Consider the following 24,056-nt stretch of genomic DNA (forward strand, 5'->3'; position numbering starts at 1 on the left):
CCGCTCGCTTATTTGCCACCTTACGATATAAAAAAAAGATACGAAGACTTTTATGCGAAATGAAAATTCATTATAAAATGTTTCGGAAATTGAAATGTCTTATATAATAATTATTATAGTATTCTTTCCTTTGAGGAACAAGCATATTTTACATGATACGGTCAAACAGGTATAATTTTTTTTTAATTTATTGCTTGTTTTAAGCGAGATTGATGGCGTATTGGAAATAGGCTTTTATCCAAAGATGTTTGTAAGCGAGATACATTATCTGCTCCGTGATTGTAATCTTTACTGTGTCACGGTCCAAAGTATAATTTGTATTTGAATGTTGTAACATTTCCAAGTATCAATCAATCATTGTCCAATTTCACTTTTGTGAAGTCAAGACATAATGGCAGTTGTCAAACAAAGTTTCTGACAAGCATTTGGTTGAAATAGGTTGAAACTATTTTTTTAATGTTACATCTCTCAACCAAAATTGTTATTTAATATTGTTAATTAATATTAATAATTATGCGTAAGAAGGTGTGAAATATTGGATGAGGGTTGATAGAGATGTATGGAGGAGTAACTAAGCCGACCTTCTGTATGGATAAGGGCAGGTTGATGACGATGATGGTGTTGTAATATTACCTTACGTAACTTCTATTCATCAAAATAGGTTCTGATTTAAACTGTGCAAAGGTAGTAAGGCGTTCTAAATCGCATTAGTAAAGGAGACATTGATATCGTAAAGTTGTTCTTGTTCGGAATATACAGAGTTGCACAAAGCTATGCTTTGTTTGTTGGTAACCTGGTTGAGATATTTGCCATTTACATGGTCTTTGAAACCTACAAGTATATGAAGGCTTACATGATGCAGGCAATGTGTCGTAGATTTGGTCATATTATAATTTCAAATCTCTTCAATAAATATGTAGCCAATTGGCAGTTACGCGTTTTGCTAATAAAAAATACCAGGCGTTGATACATTTATTACGTTTAAATTTATTTACGATTCGTTACAACTTCAGTATTTTAATTAAGTACTCAAAAATAATTGTTTTGTATGGTGGAAAATAAAAAAAAATATAAATTAGCTATAATCAGCAATATCGGATCAAATGTGTTAGAAAAGGTGATTAGTAAAATTTCATTACCACGTTCTATGTAATGGTAACTTAAGGAAAGTAAACTTCATATTTTTTAGTTATTTTTTGTGTAATCCCGAAAGTAATAACGATTTTAAAACACACATAAAGACCCTAACAGTTTTGGTATTTTATGATTTCAAAAATGTTTGATTAAATTGGAATTCACGCATTCTAGTTTATTTAATGACCACGGTTCAAACTGCGCAAGCAATCCGATTTTTCACGTAATGTCCGTATAGATGTCGCTATGTATTATTAATTATTATTGCTATCGCTCAGTGTCCTTATAAGGGACACAAAATTACAATAGTCCACTAGCGCCCCCCTGCCAGTGTCAGTACAAAAAGAATGTATATATTTTATATAGTCATCTATATAAAATATAAGGAGGCAAACAAGCAGCAGGTCACCAAATATTAGTTGATTCGACGCCCAAAGGAACTCTCGAGTTGATGTACACTCTTCCCTTGAAGTGAATACTTAGTGGCAGGATAAAAATACAAGGGAATTCTTTCCCAGGGGCAGTGAGTCAAGCCAATCAGCAAGACTCCGGTAGTATTTCTGTGAATCATTTCTACCAAAGATTCACGTAAATTTATGTGTCTAATGTTTTAGGAACGCGTAAAGAACAAACTTTGATTTTTGTAATATAAAGATACACGATTTTATATGTTTATGATGCGCGTCTTTATTAAATTTAATTTTTAGTTTACGTGTGTAAAGTTATTAAATAGTTAAGGCAATGCTACTAGAAGTCTGGTCACGAGGTCTATTTAAGCCTTTTGCCAACAAAACGGACACAACAAAACCTGTTTGCCAACAATGTTTTTCACAGTAGACACTTAATGAACTCGTTTATTTCGTGTTTTTACATATCTCTACATATTTTTTTTTTTACTTTTTAGTTTGTACATTTATTCTTTACACGTGCTTAAATCATTATTCAGATTGCGATAAAACTTATTGTTTTGTTTCGAGAAACAAGACGTATGTCTTCAGACTACTCTACATTCTAAAGAGTATGTGTGTCTCAAAGACGTTGATGTTTGTTTAAAAAAATAGCCAATAACATGCTTGCGTACATCGTCTACTTTAACGGCCAAGACCAGTCATATCGGTCTAGCCGAGATTACCCGGAATAACCATGGCCTTGCAGACATACAGCCAGACAAAAATTGTTCAAAATATTTTTTTTCTGGATGTTACAAACAGATACTGCAATTTTATTGATATGTATAGATTACGTTGGAGTCACGTTATTGTGTTGCCGGATTGTAAGATGATTTGAATGTTACAATGTTACCAACCTAAATGAAAATATTCTATTAAAATAATTGTAATGTAGGAAACAAAAGTTTTCTCTTTGATGTTTGTATTAAGAGCTTTATGCGTGTAGCGTTCGTTACGAATGTTAATTTTGTCGACTAATCCGCATTAGGTACTTGTTTGTTTTTCTTCTTCTTCTTGAGATTCCACTCCGACTAACGAAGGTAGGCGATCACTTCTCTATATTTTCTCTTATCTCTTGCAAGGCGAAATAGTTGGGCGGCACTCGCAACCCCGGTCCACTCTCGGATTTTGCGCAACCGGGAATTCTTTCTGCGACCAACACTCCTGTATGTTTGTTTTTATATCGCTACAAATATCAAAATCAGTGACGTTGTAGTTGTTTCTTACCATTAATCTCAGATTATTGTTACTGGTATTGGTATTAGTAATAGTTTAATGTGTAGGACAATCGTCATTTTGTAGCTAGATATAGCTTCTCGTGACGAGATAGCCATTCATAACAGGGCTCTCTGTATATCTTACTTCTTACTAATGTTATAAATGCGAATGTTTAGATCGATAGATGGATGGATGTATGTTTGTTTGAAGGTATCTCCATAACGGCTGAACGGATCTCAATGAAATTTGGCACACATATAAAACATAGTCTGGAAGAACACATAGGCTACTAATTAAGTTTGTTTTTTTAGTCCGCGCGGACGGAGTCGCGGGCGACAGCTAATTTAATTATAATTTATATAAATGAATAAAAAAGCATTTGTTATAAAGTGTAATTATTCATTTAAACTGATGTAATTTGAATTAATAACTCCGATTTCAAACATTACTTTTAATGTAAAAGTTTTTTTTATTTTGTATTGTTAAAGTTGAAAAATAACATCGAGTACATTAAAAAAGTGCGCACGTTGACATGAGAAAAAAAATGACATCCCTTTGTACTCTTAGGTATGAATTTTAAAAGTTTACTGACCTCAAAACAATAAATGTTACAAAGTTATTTTTACTATTACTGTGAAGTTTAATTTTAACACTGTCGTTGTGCCAAATACATGAGACTACCAAATATTTGGCTATTTTAAATTACAGATTTTTCTTGTTACTTTTAAACTTTAGGATTTGAAACTTAAACACAGATTCTTATTTACATCCAGACTACAAGAAAATTAAAGAACGTTAGGTTAGAAATTGAAAATTTAAATCTTTTATACGTAAAACCTGCAAGTAATATTTATTCAAAGTATGATCCGGAATTAATAAAAAACGTAGCAAGTATAAAAGCAAGCATCGTTTAAAATTTAAATCCACATAACAAACTTCTGTTGGACATTGAAACATCTTCGTTACTTTTTGCTTTACAAAATGTATTTTGTTTTATTTTGTGCTCTGTCAGCCTTGACCTTAAGTAGCGCTAAACAGGTAACAATTTTTATCTTAATACTTATAATATTAAGTAAATAAGAATTATTCTTACATTAATCTATCTCATCATACTTAAATATTTCTAGTTGCACAAGTCGCCTTTGGTTTAACGTACACCAAATACCAAAATAATTTGTCTTCATAGTTAAACTCTTTACGTAATATCTATTAATCATAAACTTAACAAATCCATAGTTGCATGGTTTTCATTTTAGAATCAGTGGACCTAGTACGAGTATTTGCGACAAGCATCTTCGTATCGTCATTATTAATTAGTATGATAACCGTCGCTGTACAAAATTTTATGTTCATATTTCACTCGCTATGATAACCAGGGCACGGGCCTTGTGCAAAATTAATGAAGCTCTTATTTTGCTTATACACATTCCAACACTGATTTATATATTATAAACATTAACTGAAGACCATTACCTTACGCAATTCAGTTTTATTATCAGCAACTGAAGTTTTCCTTAATTCATTTGTTAATTTATAGCATTACTTGTTTTTGTATAAGATAAGATAATTTTATTAACGCATTTTTATTCCAGACTTATATTGACTTGCCTTCGGACGTTGTCGGTTTACTTACTGAGAAGTCGGTGGGTTGTATAGCTGAAACTGGTGCGGATATCAACATTCTGCAGCGCGTCTTTCAATGGCAATTCGACAATGATAAAACAAGCAAAAAGTTCTCATTTTGCCTTTTCAAAAATGTCGGTCTAATTGACGATACTGGTAAATTCGATGAAAGTCAAATTATTAGTTCATTGTACAGGAATAGTAATAAAAAGGAGGAGATAGCAAAGATCGCTAAGGAATGTAATAGTAAAGACATCAAAAAGCCTTTAAACAAAATGCATGAAGGGATTCAATGCTTTTTCAAAAATACCCCTGTTTTGTTACAAGTTAAGTTATAAAAAAAGTTATTCTGAGAAATAATAAATAAATACACTGGTCATAAATACTTAATTGATTTGTGAAAATGCTTATTTGTATTCGTATTTTAAAATCACTCATATGTTTAAATTTATATTAAGATGAAGAATTTCAGTGGCAAATAAATATAATTTGTAAAATTTGGTTTATTTTTAATTTCTCAAAACAATGTCCATGGAAGCCTACTTCATAGCATGACGTTTAATCTTACTAATATTATAAATGCGAATGTTTAGATGGATGTTTGTTTGAAGGTATCTTCAGAATGGTTGAACGAATCTTGATGGAATTTAATATACATGTAGAACATACTCTGAAAGAACACATAAGTTACTCATTAAGTTTTTTTTAAAATTCCGGGCGGACGGACTCGCGGGCAACAGCTAGTATTCATATTTTACATCATAGCGTAACTGATCTATAGACTTTGGAATTTAAACCAGGAAATACAGAAATAACTTACGGAAAAGTTACTATTAATAGTTACTAACTATAAGTAAAAAAGTGTATAAATGGTATATGGTTAACTTCTGTATAAATATTGTGGCAACAGAATTTTAAGATAGTCGTATATATAGAAATTACTAGAGCTATAAGAACCTTTATAAAATCTGTACATAATTTAGAAAAGACTGTCATCTACATCTTTAGCGAGAATACAACCATTAGTTTTAAAATCTATTCTTGTCTGCGATTTCCATATTTTTACATAGATGGCACTGTTCTTAGAACTTATTTCCATATCATACTAATATGATAAATGTGAATATTTAGATGGATGGTTGGAGGGATGTTTGTTTGAAGGTAACTCCAGAACGTCTCATCGGATCTTCATGAAATTTGGCACAGATGTAAAACATAGACTGGAAGAACACATAGGCTACTCAATAAGTTTATTTTTAATATCGCGCAGAGGGAGTCGCGGACGACAGCTACTTAAAAAATCTCAAGCGTATTACAGTTGTGTATCCTTATCCATCCTTTTCTAATAGATATAAGGAGAGGACGAGACTTGAAGGGGTAGACAGGAAAGAGAATTATTAACTGGCATCGTAAGGTCAGTCAGTAAGAAAAATAATATAGTTTGTAATTGGTATTATGCGATACCATTACATAATAAATAATTAGTTGGGTTAAATCGTCGTTTTCGATCAAGGAATCTATGGCAGTATGTTGTACACCTCTTTCCCGGACACCCTGTATATACATAATTACGATAGCATATCGTAGTACTGTGGTTTGAGTATATTTAATCATCAGCTGAGCCGCGTTTGTGCCTGAGCAAAGAAATTCTCTACACCGGTCTATTTGAGCTTGTCGCAACCAACTCTTGGCTCTGATAATCTTAAGATTAGTATGAATCATACAGCACTGAGTTTATTTAATCTTAGTTATATTATAAATATGAAGGTTTGGATGGATGGATGTTTTTTCAAGGATGTTCTTCAGCACGATTGAACGGATCCTGCTGCAATTTGGCATAGATATAGAACATACTCTGAAAGAACACATAGGCTAATCATTAAGTTTTTTTAAGGCGCGGACGGAGTCGCGGGCGACAGTTAGGGCTTTGTTTTTTTATACTATGAGTTAATGTAGATGAAATAAGGAAAAGCATACAAGGTAAACGAGTTTTTTACTGAGAAATAGGTACGTGGTTTGTGTATGTATATATTGTAAAAACAATTTGTAACAATGTATACGCGATCGTTAAAATTTTACATTGGGATAGACTCAAAATATTGGCCTTGAATATTGTAAAGACAATTCTTACGTCATTAGTAAGGACATCTTTGTTACGACGGCGAGGAAAAGTACGCATCTAGCAATATTAAGTAACTAGCGCTTTCCCGCGTCTTCGTCTGCGCAGAATTAGAATAATCTATAATATTCCCATATCCTTCAGATACCTTCCCGTAAAAATTGGTGTAAATGAAACAATTCTTTTATCTAAATGTGTATGGAACGTACTTCTTACATTAATAGTTGTTTTTGGTAGAATATACAGTTTTCCTAATAAAATTCTAATGAAAATGCGGGCAACGTGCTGCCAGCTTGCTACTTATTTTATCACTTATTAGGGTAAGCTAATCAAAGCACAATAATCAATACATGCTCTTATAAATTAGTGTTAGCTAAACGTCCTAGTAGTAGTTAATTAAGTGTTAATATAATATTACTAGCTGTCGCCCGCGATTCCGTCCGCAAGTAGTTACGATCAAATTTAATAAGTATCCTATGTGTTCTTTCAAACTATGTTCTACATCTATGCCAAATTCCAGCTAGATTCATACATCCGTTGCGGAGATACCTTCATACAAACATCCATCCATCCATCTAAACTTTCGCATTTATAATATTAGTATGATTAACTAGCTGTTGCCTGCTTCTCCGATCGCACGGAATTAAAAAAAAACTTAATAAGCAGCCTGTGTTCGTTGTTCGGAAACGAAGACATTGGGTCAAAATTGTTGTTTTATGTTTGATTTATTGTACCGTAAAATTTTGCGGCAGTACTGGCATATGGTGGGGTTTTAAAAAAAAGTCTCAGTTTTTTTTAATGGCATGAGATTGATGACAATACATTTTTATACAAGTTTTTCGACAAAGGAAATCCAGTGACAGTAACTTGAACAATCACGGAGTAGAGAGCGTCAAACTAATCTGGATGAGATAGAGACTGGCTTCATCCGCGCGGAATTAAAAAAAAAAACGAGTATAATATCTATGTGTCAATTTCCGCGTAGCCGTTTTGGAATTACCAGCTAACAAACATCCATCTAAACTTTCGCATTTATATTAGTAAGATTGTAAAGAATGAATAGAAATTATTCATAATTATACAAGGTCGGGAGTTAAAATTTCACGAAAATTGATAAAACGTGATTATTATAATAAACCTTCATAGTGTAATTTATAAGTAATATATGACGGTGCAATGAACAAGGTATGTATATAAAAGTGGATGGCAGTATTGGTCAGTATTCAGTAACCAGCATTGTACGAGAACACATCATAGTAAAATAATTATTTGTAAATCAAAATGATGGTCAAAACAACTACTTTATTATTCTTGTGCACTGTTTTGGTTGGAATCACCACTGCTAGAAAGGTAATTTTTTTCTAAATTTTATATTAAGTTACTAATATGTGGACTACGATAGAAGTCAGTAAATCATGAATGTCAGTCGGGAAGTCATAAATGACAGTGTTATTTACAACTAAGTTGTACCCGCGGCATCGTCTACGTAAAATTAAAACAAGGTTTAATAGTATATTATGTGTTGAGGCTTTGTTCTATATATGTACCAAATTACAGTGAGATGTGTTGAACTGTTGCGGAGTTATCAATTAAATATTTAAATCAAACTTATCTTACATTTCCGGGATCAAAGGTAGCCTACGTGTTTTTCCAGACTGTATTTGACATCTTTACCGAATTTCATTGAAATCCATGCAGCTGTTCTGGAGATACTTTCGAACAAACATACATCTATCTATACATCCAAACATTCGCATTATAATATTAGTAAGATGGTATAGATAAATCAAGAGACATTCATGTTCATACAGAGTCTTACTTATATGTCTTAGTCTAATTCTGTCATTAGGTTTCAAAGCTTGTTAATAAACCAAACGAGTATAAAATTATATTGGTCAATATATTATTGAAAGAACAAAAAATATAGAACAAAAAGTTATTTTTCCCAAATTGATTTTCATTGAAATTTGGTGAATCGTACGGTCTGATAGTAAATTTAAAATATTATTATAATTATGGGGGCTTAATGAAAGATTTAATTATAATAGTTCATAATTACTAACTATTGTTTTTTTTTAATAATAGCGTCCTTAATTAACAAATTAATTAGTAGCATAATAACTGTGGAAATGGATTCTTTCTTTGTGTGTGAAATCTTAAATAATTAAATAACAAATGTGTTTGATAGTTCATTATATTATAAGCTGTCGCCCGCGACTTCCTTCTCGAACTTAATAAATACTTATTAGACTATTTGCTCTTCCAGACTATATTTTATATCTGTGCCAAATTTCATCTAGATCCATTGAGCCTTTCCGCAGATACCTTTTAACAAACATCCATCAAAACATTTGCATTTATAATATTAGTAAGATATAAGTTATATATTTCTTTGTATAAATAGGCAAATTGTTTTCTTTATAGGCAACGATTGGAGTTCCATCTGACATTGTTGGCCTTATAACGGAAAAGTCCGTAGAATGTATCGCCGAAACAGGAGCTGATGTTAACATCCTACAGCGTATCTTCAATTGGCAGTTCGATAATAATAAGACGAGCAAAAAGTTCTCCTTCTGTCTCTTCAAGAAAGCCGGCTTCAGTGACGACACCGGACATTTCCACAAGGATAAGATCTTAGCTTTGTATGAAAAGAGTGACAAGAAAGAGGAGATTAAAGCCGCTGTTGATGCATGTGACAAAATAGCTGAGAAGAATCCATTGGAAACTATGTATAAAGTTATTCTTTGTTTCTTTGACAAAACTCCAGTACTACTGGAAGTGAAATTGGATTAAAACTTAACCAAATGTTCAGTACCACTGTTATAATTGGTTGTTTGTTTAAACAGTAGTTTCTAGATCAATGTTATAAAGGTTTTGTTAATAAATGGTTATGTTATTATAATTTTGTTGTTTTCCTTGTTATCGAGAGATCTTAAAGCAGAAGTAATTACACAGCATTAAGGTGCTGACCCACAATTATTAGTATTCAACAACAACAATGACCACGAACCTTTTGTTTTAATTATATTTTAGTTTTTCTGTTTTATATTATTTTATTACATTTTTTTATGAAAATACATTAATTAAATATTGAAAAGAGCGCATATAATTGATTCTAAGTACTGGTCCGGTACAAAATAGGTACAGATAATGCAAATCTGCGAAGGATTGTTTAATGCTACTATTACTTCAAAACCAGTTTGTAATTATACAAGATACGACAATTAATCCTATTGACAGCAAATTATTATAATGACATTTATAGTACTAGCTTGTTACTTTAGTTTTTTTTAAGCACTGCAATTATTTAATCGGAAAAACATAATTAAAGGGAAAACAATTATTTATTAGGACTTGTCACTTCTATATTATTTAATTATTTAATTAAAAAAAATACATTTGAAGCAATAAAGCTATATTTATATTATGAATGTAGTAAGTAAAGAGCGTCGGTGGCTCAGGGGCCAAGCACTTGACTTGCAGTCTGCAGGTCCTGGGTTCGAAACCCGCCATGTACCAATGTGTTTTTCGATTTGCGATTTACGTATGTACATTTATCCAACATTCTTAGGGTGAAGGAAAACGTCGTGATGCAACCGGCACATATCTGAGAAGAAATTCAAAGATATGTGTGAAGTCTATTATTATTATTATGTATTGTATTTGGACAGCGTGGTTGACTATGGCCTAATCACTCCTAACTAAAGGCTCCGAGCCCCTCGGTGGCGACGTATAGCGAGCTGATGATGATTATATTATGAATGTAGAAAGTAAATAGTATGCTTTTTTCTACTAATGCAACAGATTATTAATTAACCAAGTACAATATGATTTTGATTCAACTTTAATTAACATTGATTATATAAAATTTCGAACAAAGATAACATAATATACATTTTCAGATCAAGCGCCTGACGCAAATCCATCAGCTTATTGTTAACTTATCAAGTCCCAGAAGATTAAGGACTTAATTCTTATAAACTTTTCCATTACTTTCCTAAGAAAATTGCTTTAAGTCATAATGTTTCTTTCATATTGAAGTTTAATTTATACTTATCCAATAAAAGACAGGGAAATACAGAATATTAACTATTCATTCCTGACAAACAACTTGCATTGCAATAAATGCAATTACATATTATTACATTAAATAATATCTAAAAGTATAAATTGATAACGTCTATTACTTATTTACTAAACATTCGAATACATTATATATTTTAAAGTTAGAATTTCTTTATATCCACATTCAAATAACATTCAATAATATCAAATAATTTGAAAAATCAAGGAGAGATTTACGAGATCCAAAATATGGATTTTTGTATTCTATTTTAGAAAGTCACAAATTTTCTTTTATAATATATTCACTTATAAATTGTATAATATTTATGTGAAGACAGCAGTCTGTGCTATGAGTATTACGTCTATCATCAATTTATATATTTCTAGCTATTCTTAACATTTTGTTTCAAGCACTATTGGTTCAGATATCGTATCAGATGAGTTTGTGGAACCAGACGTGATAGTACTTAAACTACAATCATCGGATAAATCACAATCTTCTTCAAACACTTCTTCATCTAAAACACTGCGATCATTACTACGGGTGTCATCATCCTGTGCTTCATGAACTTCTCTTTCATCATCGGATCCATCAGAATATCTATCATTGTGATATACATTATATGTCGATTTTGGTACAAAGTAATTTCTATCATGAGCTGTAAATTGTGTCGATTTTGGCGCTGTTTCGTAAGACACGTCACTGGAATCATCTCGTACGCTGTAATAACGTTTTCTGTCTGCCAAACTATTGTAGTATTCGGAGCTCTGTTCCTTTTTAATCAAGTTAAAGTTTTCATCCAATGGTACAAAATAAGTTTTAATGTAACCGGGGCCTTTTACAAATGTTTCACCTCGATATAATGTTAGAACACCACATGAATCCAACAAAAGCGCAGTATTCTCAGTCACCTACAAACAAAGCAACATATTACTTTACAGTTATCTTAAAATTACCATTTCTATTGATACATGTTCTATTCTAGTAAATCTGGAGTAACAATTAAAAATAAGATGTTTTGAGTAACAATATTTACTTGAATTCTTCCCGCTTCGCCAGTGGAGTCCATCCTAGAGGCCATATTAACAGCGTTGCCCCAAATATCGTATAACGGCTTAAGGGAACCAACAACACCAGCCGCTACTTCGCCATTAGAAATACCTGAAGATTTAAATAAGTCCTGATAAGTATGTTTGTTGAAATCACGCAATTTTTTGTCGAGAGATACAGGCTTAATACGTACCGATCCTTAAATTGAGTCCCTCAAAACTTTGAAATGATCCACGGTTGAAATTTTTGAGTTGTTTCATCATTGCTGCCGCAAATTCGACCATTGTCAAAACTAATGCCCGGTTATAAGGACTATTTTGTCTTCTATCAGCAGAAGACTCGAATGTTGAAGAATCCATTGACTCCCGTCGATTTGGATCTAAGCCACATGCGGCCATGTATGTCCAATCGGCCATTTTAATTTTTTCTACTTTGTAGATCGACGCACCGGTAAGTAGCAGCTAAAAAGATGACTACTATTTAAAACACACAAGTAATATTATATAAAACAAAATCAGTCTATGTTATGTTTAACTATACATTATCAAAAAAGTTGACTACTCTGAGTAATATTATTAATAGAATAAACAATTACCCTGTCAAAGTCAGAAATAACTTCATCCAATATTCGTAAAACAAACTTGTCGCTTAAATCGCTGTCGTCTTCGACTCCAAGCTTGTAATCAGTTTACGACGCGAACATAACGGCAACGTTTTCATATTTCTCATAGTATAATTCATCTATTGGTCTATTAAGGTCCAAATATACTTGAACTAAAACAAAAAGGCAATTATATTTAGCAATAAGTTATTAAATATGCCATTGCATTAGTATCGGTTACTTAATAAATTTTGCAACACATTATGCAGAATTTGACAGTTATCAATACAATAACAGATAAGCATCAGATATTAAATATTGAATCCTTGAGATTATTTAGCGTGTACATAAGTATACTTACCAACGTGTGCTGGCAATATATTTTCTAAAAGCATATTATTAACTCTTAACATTGTTTCGGCTTCAGTTTGTTCATCGCTCAGTTGTATCTGCCACAGATGATCCAGTCGATTTCTATATTCAGTCGTACGGTCGATCCAATACAATGTAACAGTAATAAATACAACAGAGAGTGTATGAGAAATTCTCGAATCTAATCCAACATTCCAAGTTAGATCGATTGAGAAAAGAGATGACTTTAAGTCCCACACAACCCATAGGTAAAACGTGGTCATCGCGCCTGCTACTATCCACTTAAATATAAAAAATACTCTGCTGAACAAGAAATTTAGTAGCAAAGCTAAACTCCAACATTGTGTTACGTGCTGCAACAAGGAATTCAATATGAAAATGATCAATGGAATTAAAATTACGAATTAAATTATAAAAAATATGATTACCCACGACGAAACACAATTCGATAGAACGGTTTCTGTTGACGGCTCCACGTCGACTTCGGAGCAAGCAATCACATTAACCATTGAAGTAGCTGCGAGACCAACACTTATCAATAAATATACACCAGTTCGTATATTAGCAGATTTTATGATTTTCACTGATAAATCATAAACAAAACGCAGACATTTATTTCTTGGCTCGTTAATTCCTTTATATTTAGTCCATAGAAATTGAAACCAAGTCAGTGGTTGGAGAATCAGTAAAGTAATTATCAATATGCCAAAAATACCGCATGTGAACCACTGAAATCCACGGAACCTAAAAAATAATTTTAATTATTAAAGATACAAAACGTGAAAACTAATAGTAGACTTTTAAGGAATGTGTTCCATCAAACAAGGAAACCTCACTGGGTTCCATTGTATCTTTACAATAAGAAATATGTAATTCAGTAATGATAATATTAACTTACCAGTTGGTCGTGAATCCAGTAATAAGAAGGATCAGAATTAAGATAAAGAGACAGCAAGTTATGTAATATTTGAACAAAGGGTCGGGTAGCTGAAGGAAAGATTTTTCTAAACTGAAATTTTTGTACATTAAAGTAATCCTGTTTAAGCTCGATTCCTTTCTGAAATGTTCCCTGAAATAAAATAATAACAAACTAAATAATCAAATCTCTTAAGTTAAATACAGATAAACAAGCTGCCTTTTTTTGTGAATTTGAGTGATTTTTCAAATAATCTTAAGCCTAAGTCTCGTTGCTAATCCATGTTTATTTGTTTAAGTATTTATTGAATTAAAACAATGCTATGATATTGTAAATATTAAGAGTTTGTCAAATATTCTGGTGACTTTCAAAATTGTTTAAAGTCCCCTCCTCCGCCGACCAATGCTCAATAAAATTTACACTTACTTCCCGTTTGTCATATCCTCAATTTCTTTGGCCATTTGCGCGTCTGCTGCTTTTAGCATTTGCTGATACTCCACTAAGTTTTCGTCCATGAAAGTTGTTCGGCGGAAATTTGAAGAATTCCTATTTTCCGATCGCTACTAGAAACAGAGAATGCATCACAGAATCGTGCATTTTACATATCACTGATATGTATTTTCTTATTTCATTCAAATATAAACTTACTCTAGTACGTGATCTCGAATTTATTATTTTATTGAATCCAACTGAAGCTCTTCTGAATGGTTTATATTCGGAAAAGGGCTGGAAAGAAAATAATTTAAAGTTTATACACTAAATATTTTTTTGAAAATCAAACCATAAATTTTATATTTCAAATTTTATAATTCCAATTGATAAACATCGGTAAAGTTTTTTAGTAAATTGTGTTAAGGTGTAAACTTTGATGTTGATCATATATTAAAATGAATTACACTTACTCTTTGGGGTCTGGATAATAAATAGGTTTCTAATTTGTTTTTAATCATGAATGGGTGATTTTGAGATTCAAAATTTGGCTCAATTATGTAGTCCCGAGCGAAGTCTAAGATTAGTTCAAGAGTTTGCTTCGTTATGTGAACTTTTCTGGAAAGATAAATTGTTGAACAAAACATGTTACTAGCTTTTAATGATGTATTTAGAAAATCAGGATTTATTCTATATTAATTCCCATTCTTTTATTGTTTTTATTATGTCCCTAAATTTGAAATATCCTCAGTGTTCAATTAATTCACATAAATTATTTATTGTTTTTGTTTCATTCTTATTAATTTATTTTTGTATTGGAAACATTCAAATTATTATAAACTTTTTTCCTATGCTGGCAACAATGGTTCATTAGACGTTCATTGGATATAAGTGTGCAACGGGAAGGCACGCTATTTTCATAATCTAATAACTATTCAATAAATAGTTAAAAAAAACCACACGACCACTTGTTTAATTATACACTCAGTTGGTAATAAATCCATGCAAAATCCTTCAACCTTTTTTTAATCACCATTTTTAATTTAAATTTATATAGAATTCAAAGCATGCACTCACCCAGCTTTTCCAGTGGATTCCATTTTACTAGCGATTGTTACGTCTCGTGACCATATATCATATTGCCACTTCCGAATACCAATAAGGCCACTTAAGATTTTTCCAGAATGTACACCAATTCTCATGTCTATATTCAATGCACGCTTCTCTCTAAAAGGTAAACAGTTTAAAATAATATTTGGTTTTATTACACAATCAAGGACCAGAATAGTTAAACATAGACAATTTGCAGACATTGATATATAAATTTAGCTTATTTCTAAATTTCTATACTACCAGTATGTATAAAAATTACTTACCTAACATCTTTGATAATATTGATCATTTCTAATCCAAGATCAACACAATTTTTCGCATGTAACACACTCGGTTTTGGAACACCGCTGACACAATAGTAGCAATCGCCTAAGAATTTAATCCTTAGAACATCGTACTCCTATAAGAAAAAACATTATATTTAAGTGATAATTATTTTATAAAATAGTAATTAAATTTATGAATAGATGTAAGAAGGTATCTCCGGAACAGCTCAAAGGATATTGATAAAATTTAAGACGTAGGCTACCTATTAAGTTTTTTTTTAATTCTGCGCCGGCAAAGTCCGATACCTAATAAAATTCGTACCTCAGATGCTTCATCAAATCGTCCAAAAAGTTCATTTAGTAGTTCCACCATCCGCATTGGTGACAAAGTTGTTGATATCTTGGTGTAGTTAACAACATCGGCGTACAAGATGCTCACGTTTTTATGTTCTTCTACATATAATTGGCTGTAAAATATTATTACTTATAAGTATCCATGTACTACTTAATTGATGATTACATACAAGATTATATATAATAAATATAAAATCAGCAAAATTTCTATTTCTAAACAATTTTACAATGATACCAAGATAATGTTTTATGTACCTTAAATGATTAGTACAAGTAATCGTGGAATTAACAAAGTACAAACATGGCAACATTTAGAATATTTGATAATAGAAAATACAAAAAACAATGATCGATGAGTAAAGGATTAAACTATTTTAATCTGATAAACATTATTTATATGAAAATGAACAGAAATAATTGTTAATTGTGACGTACTTGAATGATTTCATGTTGTGTGTATGACTCTGAGATTGTATGTCCAAAAACATTGTCCGAATGTCTTGTCTGACTTTGGATACGATGTGCTCTGGTAATATACTTAACATAAGACGTTCCTGTAAAGTAGAAATTTTACAATTTTATGACATATATAAAGAAATAAAATAATATTTTCTCAGAAGTTCTATAAAATGCCGTTTAAAAAAATTGAAGGTCGAAAATTGTGTGCATGGATTTATTTTATATTTCGGAATAAATTCTTATATATAACTTTTCTCTAGGTTTCAATTTATTTTTAAATATAACTAATGCAATTTTTAACAATAAACTAACAAAGAATCTAATGAATAGTCTTAAATCTATGGATATAAAATAAAATATTAAAAAACGAATAATTTACTAAAATATATTATTAAAAGGAGTCCCTTTAGGCAAGGTAAATTAAAAATTTGCTTCTCGATATTGTCCTTGTTCATATTGATATCAAAAAATAAAACGCAATTTATAAAATTTGAATAATTTCTAGTAGGTTTCTGACACCAAAATCCTTGAATTGAATATATTGTTATCTCTATTTTGTTAAAGATAATGAGAGGGATGGCGATAAGTTTTATACAGGGATTTTGGTCTCAGAAACCAACGATTAGATATGTAATTATTGTTGTAAAATTGTTACCTAATCAATTTACTTGTCCTAACACAATAAATTGTCCAAACCAAACATGTTACATGAATGTAACACATGTTTATAAAAAGATAAAATCAATGAAGGCTTATCAACTATGATTATCTAGATCTTTAGTCAAAAATATTGATGGATATACTAAAAATTTAAAGTTTTAACAATATTATTAATTCATTAAGATGACGTAAATTGAAAAATCGAAAGGAAATGAAAAAAAATAATACCTTTTTTTTCTTTTAAGATTTTTGAGCCGAACTTCTAAGTTATTAATTGTTAAAATTTATTTTATAATTATAGAAATTAAAATAGATGTTTTTTTCCATATAGGCAGTGAAAATTCACGATATAAAAATCGACATTAAAGAAATTTTGAATTCAAATTCCACCATGATCTTTTCTTTATTAAGTACCCTTTCAAGCACTGAGTAATATATAGCTTTATATATCATTACATATAATCATATTAAAGATCATAACATAATTCTTGACCTATTTATTAATAATAAAATGAATATTTTATCTTACCTCCTGATCTTTCACAAACTTAAGTCGCAGTGTACTTTCAACGCAAGCTCTCCTGTCCAAGAAGGACCTCCTTGTTACTATTTCGTTCATCAGTCTAAAGTATATCCCCATTAAGTTGACGCCTATCAGAAAAATTGTGTCTGAAGCCACCTTGAATTAAAAAATGCAAAATTAAACAAAACATAATATATTTACAAAATCATAAAAAACAAAACACAACACACAAAAACATTGTCATTTCTCTTACCGTTAGTTTCTGCAACCAAAAACTGTATTTAACATCTCATTATCCCTGTCATTATCTTTGATAAAACAGACATAACAATATGTTTTAAACGAATATTTTGGTCTTAGAAACCCACGGTGATTAATGTTTTGTTTTTGTAGATTTTTTTTATATCATAAGGTGGCAAACGAGCGAGCGGCCACCTGAAATCGCTGAAATAGCGAAGTGACCGTCGCCCATAGACATACGCAATTGCATATGCGTTGCCTACCTTTAATCGATGGAGAGGATGCACAGAAAGAAAATATTTTCTCTTTCCATGCATCCTATCATCCGGAAAGTTCACTTCCACTTCCCAATCCTTCCTCATGAGAAAAAGGGGAAAGAGGACTAAATTAGGCCTCCGGGACGCACATTTATCAGACGAACCGCGGAATTCCTTCCACTTGACGCCTGTCTTCTGTGTGGTCGTGGTATTTCACCGGGCGAGCCAGACCGATCCGCGCGAAGATGTTAAAGCGGGCTCTACCACTGTTAGATGTGTATTTACATTGGAAACTGGTTAACTATAACTTACCACGATTTCAATATGCGTATCGCCATAATAAGTGAAGAAAGTGAACACAAGAATGTAGACAACACTAACTAATAGACCGAGCGCGATGACTAAAATATTATTCCTCATCGGTAGAAATATATAAATTGATAGAAGTGCCATTGAATCGTACGCCGGTCTTAGCGATATACCTTCATGATAACTGTATATTGCTACTGATATGTCTGAAACAATAAAATTAATGTTTGAATTATCATATTTTAGTACAGCTGTAAACGCAAATGCGTACGACACGTAAAAACGGTAAACGAATTAATGATTATCATTAATTCGTTTACCGTAGGTTTCAGAAACTAAAATCTCTGCATAAAACATGTCATCACTGTCATTATCTTTGACAAAACAGAAATAACAATAGGTTTCAAACGGATATTTTGGTCTCAGAAACTCACAATTAATGAGGTAGCAGTTAAATTAAATGTTTTGATGTTACAGTTGTTCTTATTCTTTCTTATCATTAATTACAAATTATTTTTATATTAACATTTTTACCTCTGATTCGGTAGAATCAGCAGTATGTGATTTTATTAGAATAAATATGTGAGGTCTACGATTATAATTTTTTAATAGTAATAATATTTAAAATACAAACCAGAAACAACAAGATCTGCGGTTATTATGAATGTAATGAATATTGGCATCCAAAACCATTTCCTCTTCAATGGATGATAGAAACATTTCCATAGCGATAGTACAGGAACCGCTATTCTTAGTATGTACATAGCCATTGATAAGTATGTCGACTTCCACTGTATTTGCTACGATAAAAGAACAATATGAATTCGCTAGTAAAAGTAAAATGGCAAGTAACGAGACTTGGAACTTGGAGACTGTAGTATCACGGCCACATGGTATAGTCGTGTGAATTGGCCTAACAGTTTCTAAATTACATTAATTTTTTGTACATAGTCTCCTCTCTTTTCTTCTTCTTCTTATTTCTCTCTTTTTACATCAGTAGATGAGGAATAGTGAAAGCAAAAGAGAACCGTTCAGGAATTTAAATTGTGAATTGTGAGGCTGATTTAATTGCGCACTATAAATGACTTCAGATCAAAGAATTACACTTTATCCCTAACAATGAATCGGGGACTTTTTCGTTATCAACTCTTTATCTGTCGTGTAGAACATAAGTATCATGCCAATCGTTGAGTTAATCTTAAAGTAGTAATTGTAAAAAAATAAAAATTATTTAAATCTCTTTGAGTAGATTTCAATTCTTATCATCTTAAGGAAGATGTATATAGTTATGTCTTTTGGAAACTACTATTATTTGAGTGTAAGTGACTAATAAATTACTAACCTCATTGTATGTATATACAATAACAAGAACTATGTGAGCCGTCGAGAATAGGGTAAGCAGAGTAACGTAAATGTATATTAAGGATTCTCGTAGTTTGTCATCATATTTGCGATAAAGACCTTCCAGATCTTTTTGAAAGAATTGATCCTGTAAATTGGTACACATTACTGTTAGAAAGTAATAATAATTTTGATTTAATTGACTTAACTTTCATTTATGAAAAAACTAGGTTCCAAAAATGTCCTGAGCCATGTATTATAGAAAACATTGTTTCACCCGTGTTAATCGTGGCAGGTTCACTGCTGATAATGACTAGACAATATTAAATCAATTTTTTAAAGCTACACTATGCTAAAGCAACAAAAATGATTTTTGTGGTTGGTTGGTTATTGAACAATTCTGTAAATTAATATGAGTCCAAATTTTTTGAAGAATTATATCTACTTGGTTCTTTGCAATAATTTACAAAGATGTCTCGAATAGTTATTACCCTTAAATATTTCCAATTCCATTGTTTGCCTCCGGATTGTTCGACTTCTTGAGTTCTGAATTCATGTAAAGATGATAGCATGCTCGTTGCCCTGTTTGAGTTCATCGAATATCTGGCTAATAATTCCAGAGCACCCACTTGTAGCACCACGGACCCAGTGGTCCGTGATAGCGACCTGTCATCCTGTTAAATAAAACAAACGGTTTGATACGACAAAATACTAATTATCATCATCATTAACATGCCCTTATCCCTACGTAGGGTTGGCACAGTATGTACTACTATCAGCCGTCACACCTAAATTCACCACCTCCTTACGCATATCCTCCTTCACACAATCCATCCTTTCTTTCTCTACCTTTATAACCACATTCCATCTCATTACTTTTTTGTTAATGGGATCATCATCTCTCTACATAATATGTCTAAACCACGCTAACCTTATGCTTCTTAATCTCTATACACAACAAATACTAATCAGCGTAAGTGCGTTTAAGTTACAGGGCCAAGTGTTTTGTTGTCCCTGATCTGGGTAAGATTATTGCAAGCCATATGATGATAGAAAGATAAAGACATTATAAAAGTGTTTCGGCAATGAAAACCTACGTTTTATTGTATTTATGGTTCTGAAGATACACGGTGTTAATGAACATGCCTTTCTTATGACCTCTAGACAACTCAAAATTAAGTTGCTAATGTTACATAAAGCGTACAAAATATTGAAAGAGACTTTAAGAGTGAACTTAAGAGTACTGTTAAATATTACAATATGCAAGGAAATGGCGAAAATACTATCTTATTGATAAATCATTGTATGAACATGTCGAATATATCTACTACCAATTATTCTAATGATTACTTGTAAAATTATTTCACTGATAACATAATTAGTACTTGTTTTATTTATTAATAAAAAATGTTAACACTTTGAGAAATATAATTCAAGTTGCTTTATGGATTTATTACTACGTAATCATTTGACAATGCTTAGATGCAAAATATATAATGTTTAAACAAATAAATTATTTGGTTATGATTTAAATTGTTTTAAGAACTCATATAAAATGATTTACACGTTATATACCAAAACAGTGTGACTCATACTTAAATCTTAATTGGTACCATGTTTTTTGATTAAAAAAATAAGCGTGTATTTCAAATTCGAATAGAATTAGTTAGAGATTCGTTTAGGGAGTTATTGTTAAATATGTATAAATTTAACAATAACTCCCTAAAATTAGAATATAACACATAAAAATTCTATATATGTAATAATTAACAATGATTAATAAATTGAAATCTTATCATATAATCGTAATGAATTTCGAGGAATCGAATCTTATGTATACATATATGTATATATACTACATACCATGTTTATTAGATGTATACACACATAACTGAAACTTTAAATACGAAAAACACAAACACAATATCGACTGCACTACACCGCCAATCAATTATAACTAAAGGAAAACTGTAGTTCTTGATCAGCGATTAAAATTGATAAAGGCCACTCACTGGACATCGATATTTAAGCAGATTATGATAGTGATAATTTAAAATGTGCTTCTATCAAATGATTTGATCACTTAGATTTATACTAATACAGGCTCTAAATATACTTTAATTGTACGTTGATTTCTCTAAATAATTAACTCATTGTTTCCATATTTATGTTATTAGATTATCGTTCTTTAAATTATCTTTTTTAATAGATAAAACAATGTATTGTTACAGATGTTTTAGTAGTGGTAATCCACGTTAATACATAGGGAAATATGAAAATCTTAATTTTTGATATAAATTTATTTTCATCCAAATTTGTTGATGAACAAAATTTATCACACATTTTTAGGTTAAGAAATTATATTTAAAAGTTATATCTGGATACAGCCGTTACTGCCCTGGTATAATAGTTCGTAAAAATTAAATAAAGATTTTATTTAATTTTGCCGAATGTTACGAGTACTTAATATTTGATCTGCCTTAGCTGATCGCATTGTAAATACAAGATCATTCAAAAGATTTCTTCATAAGATTTCCTGAATTATACGTTAAGAGACACCTTGAAAACGACCTTTACTTATAAATTCATGAATTTGACTGTTTGATGATTAGTGAGTAATAATAAAAATCATATTTGATAAATTATTATTTCAAGGTTTATAGATATAAATTTCATTTTTTTTAACATGCAATATTCAAAAAAAATTTATATATATATTTTTATAATGTTAAAACAATATTCATCTATAATTTAATTTAATTTTGATTTAACTAATATTAACTTTGCAAATAATTGCATACGTATGTTGTAGTATGTATTACCGCGTGGTTCTAATTCCGACATTCTTATACAATAACATTGTTTTCTCTATCTGTTTAAAGCGAAAAAGAGATAGCAATATTATGTTTTTTTCCACGTGGTTCGGCAATGGATACTCTATTTTAAAATTGCTACTTGCTTTTTTAACACTTCAAAATTATAGAACTGATTCTAATTGGTTCCCAAATTAATTTACACGGCTTCCAATAAAAAGATAATTCGTAACTATCTAATGGCCAATTTGTGAAGTATAATTGTGTTAATTGGGTCTAGTTTTGAGGATTTCATTTTTATTTTTAAGCGCCATCTAGTTGACAGCTGTCGTACTACAATTCATAAATGACTACAATGACTTGTAATAGATACTATATTTTATCAATAGAAAGCGCACTTAAATATTTTTAATATCGAACAAAAATATGTTGTACTTTCGAACAACTGTTATATGTTCACATATATTCTTTTTCTCTTTTTAATTTTGTGGTATTGAACCAATATGGATAAAATTTTATACGTTTTATGAATTTTGAACAGAGAAAAAAAAAATGTTTTTTTTTATCAGGGAGCAAACGGCAGATAGTCAACGACACCCATGGACATCTGCAACACCAGAGGAACTGCAGATGCGTTGCCGGCCTTTAAGGAAATGGTATGCTCGCTTCTTGAAGGACCCTAAGTCGTATTGCTTTGGAAATAAGCGTATAATATTTTACAAGTTTAACAATAATTTTGACTTCATTGTTTGTTAGTTCTGTAGGTGATCCTGAACTATACTTGAAAGATTTTATTTGATCTTTGATGGAATATTATGAAGACAGTACGTATTATTTTGACTACAAACTTTTAATGTTATTTTGTCAATACCATTACGTGTGTCGGCTGCTGCTAGGAAAGAAATAAAGTAAACAATAAGTTGTTCAAACAACACTGAGTTAATTCTGTTATCATTGTTAGTGCAAGAGCATGTCTCTAGTGGAATTCTCGAAGACATTCCTGCACCGGTGCTGTCACAGAAGTACCAACTCAATAACGCTCTCGAGTTACACGGAGCGAGACTTACATACTAAAGCTGCCGTACTCGCACATTGTTGCTGTTATCCCAATACGGGAAATACAAATTTAATTTCTCAAAGTGCTTTTAGAACTTTGTAATACTCTGTCCTCGGTGGTATTTCCAAACAATTACGACTTAGGTGCTTTCAAGGAAAGAACAACTCCTTCAAAGGTCGGCAACGTATTTGCGGTTCCTCTGGTCGTATATCCATAGGCATTATCAATTAACATTAGGCAATTCGATGCTCGTTTGTCTACGAAAAAAAACTCTTACTGGACTGAAAATAATGTAATCGATGTATATTTGAACGATTTTATATGTGGTGTTCATCGTTGAAGAACGTATTGTCCAAAACAATATTTATTTTGCAACTGTTGATAAAGACGACTGCTAACTAGTTCATTGAGTTATTAGACAATTCCCATATAATACGCTGGACTTTGTATTAAAAAGTCGAAGGTAAAAGAAAGGAAAATAATCAAACTGGTTTATGTTATAGGTTAACTTAAAATTAAATATTATTACAACTCAATTAACTAGTCTTTAAGTTTAATCAACTTAGAAATGTTCTTACTCGTTATTATATGTGGGGATTACTTTAAAATACTATAAAGTTTCGAATGTTATGATCTATATTTGTGATAATTTATACCTTATTACGTTTATATACGTTTTACAATGCT

The 24,056-nt window shown here is 31.1% G+C and overlaps 3 protein-coding genes across 3 annotated transcripts; 2 read left to right on the forward strand and 1 right to left on the reverse strand.

Moving 5' to 3' along the window:
- The first annotated feature begins 3,732 nt into the window (after positions 1-3,732).
- Positions 3,733-4,896, forward strand: LOC106124144 (uncharacterized). Its single transcript, XM_013320613.1, has 2 exons — positions 3,733-3,839; positions 4,394-4,896. Exons 1-2 carry the CDS (start codon positions 3,783-3,785, stop codon positions 4,760-4,762), a joined length of 426 nt encoding a protein of 141 aa, XP_013176067.1. The 5' UTR covers positions 3,733-3,782; the 3' UTR covers positions 4,763-4,896.
- A 2,858-nt stretch (positions 4,897-7,754) lies between these two features.
- Positions 7,755-9,445, forward strand: LOC106124119 (uncharacterized). The gene is made up of 2 exons (XM_013320584.1): positions 7,755-7,893; positions 8,968-9,445. The coding sequence occupies exons 1-2, from the start codon at positions 7,825-7,827 to the stop codon at positions 9,334-9,336; spliced, it is 438 nt and encodes a 145-aa protein (XP_013176038.1). The 5' UTR covers positions 7,755-7,824; the 3' UTR covers positions 9,337-9,445.
- A 1,399-nt stretch (positions 9,446-10,844) lies between these two features.
- On the reverse strand, positions 10,845-21,460 carry LOC106124996 (adenylate cyclase type 7). The gene is given in 20 exon segments (XM_013322078.1): positions 10,845-11,520; positions 11,646-11,770; positions 11,853-12,120; positions 12,255-12,433; positions 12,622-12,985; positions 13,061-13,376; positions 13,531-13,701; positions 13,975-14,108; positions 14,197-14,274; positions 14,451-14,595; positions 15,055-15,204; positions 15,354-15,490; positions 15,679-15,823; positions 16,146-16,264; positions 17,359-17,508; positions 18,162-18,364; positions 18,793-18,958; positions 19,501-19,647; positions 19,991-20,173; positions 21,363-21,460. Coding segments are annotated over 20 exon segments (3,702 nt in total). The 5' UTR covers positions 21,366-21,460; the 3' UTR covers positions 10,845-11,001.
- Positions 21,461-24,056: the final 2,596 nt, after the last annotated feature.

This window comes from Papilio xuthus, unplaced genomic scaffold (assembly GCF_000836235.2).
Source record: "Papilio xuthus unplaced genomic scaffold, Pxut_1.1 DF825946.1, whole genome shotgun sequence".
In the NCBI taxonomy this organism is placed as follows: Eukaryota; Metazoa; Arthropoda; class Insecta; order Lepidoptera; family Papilionidae; genus Papilio; species Papilio xuthus.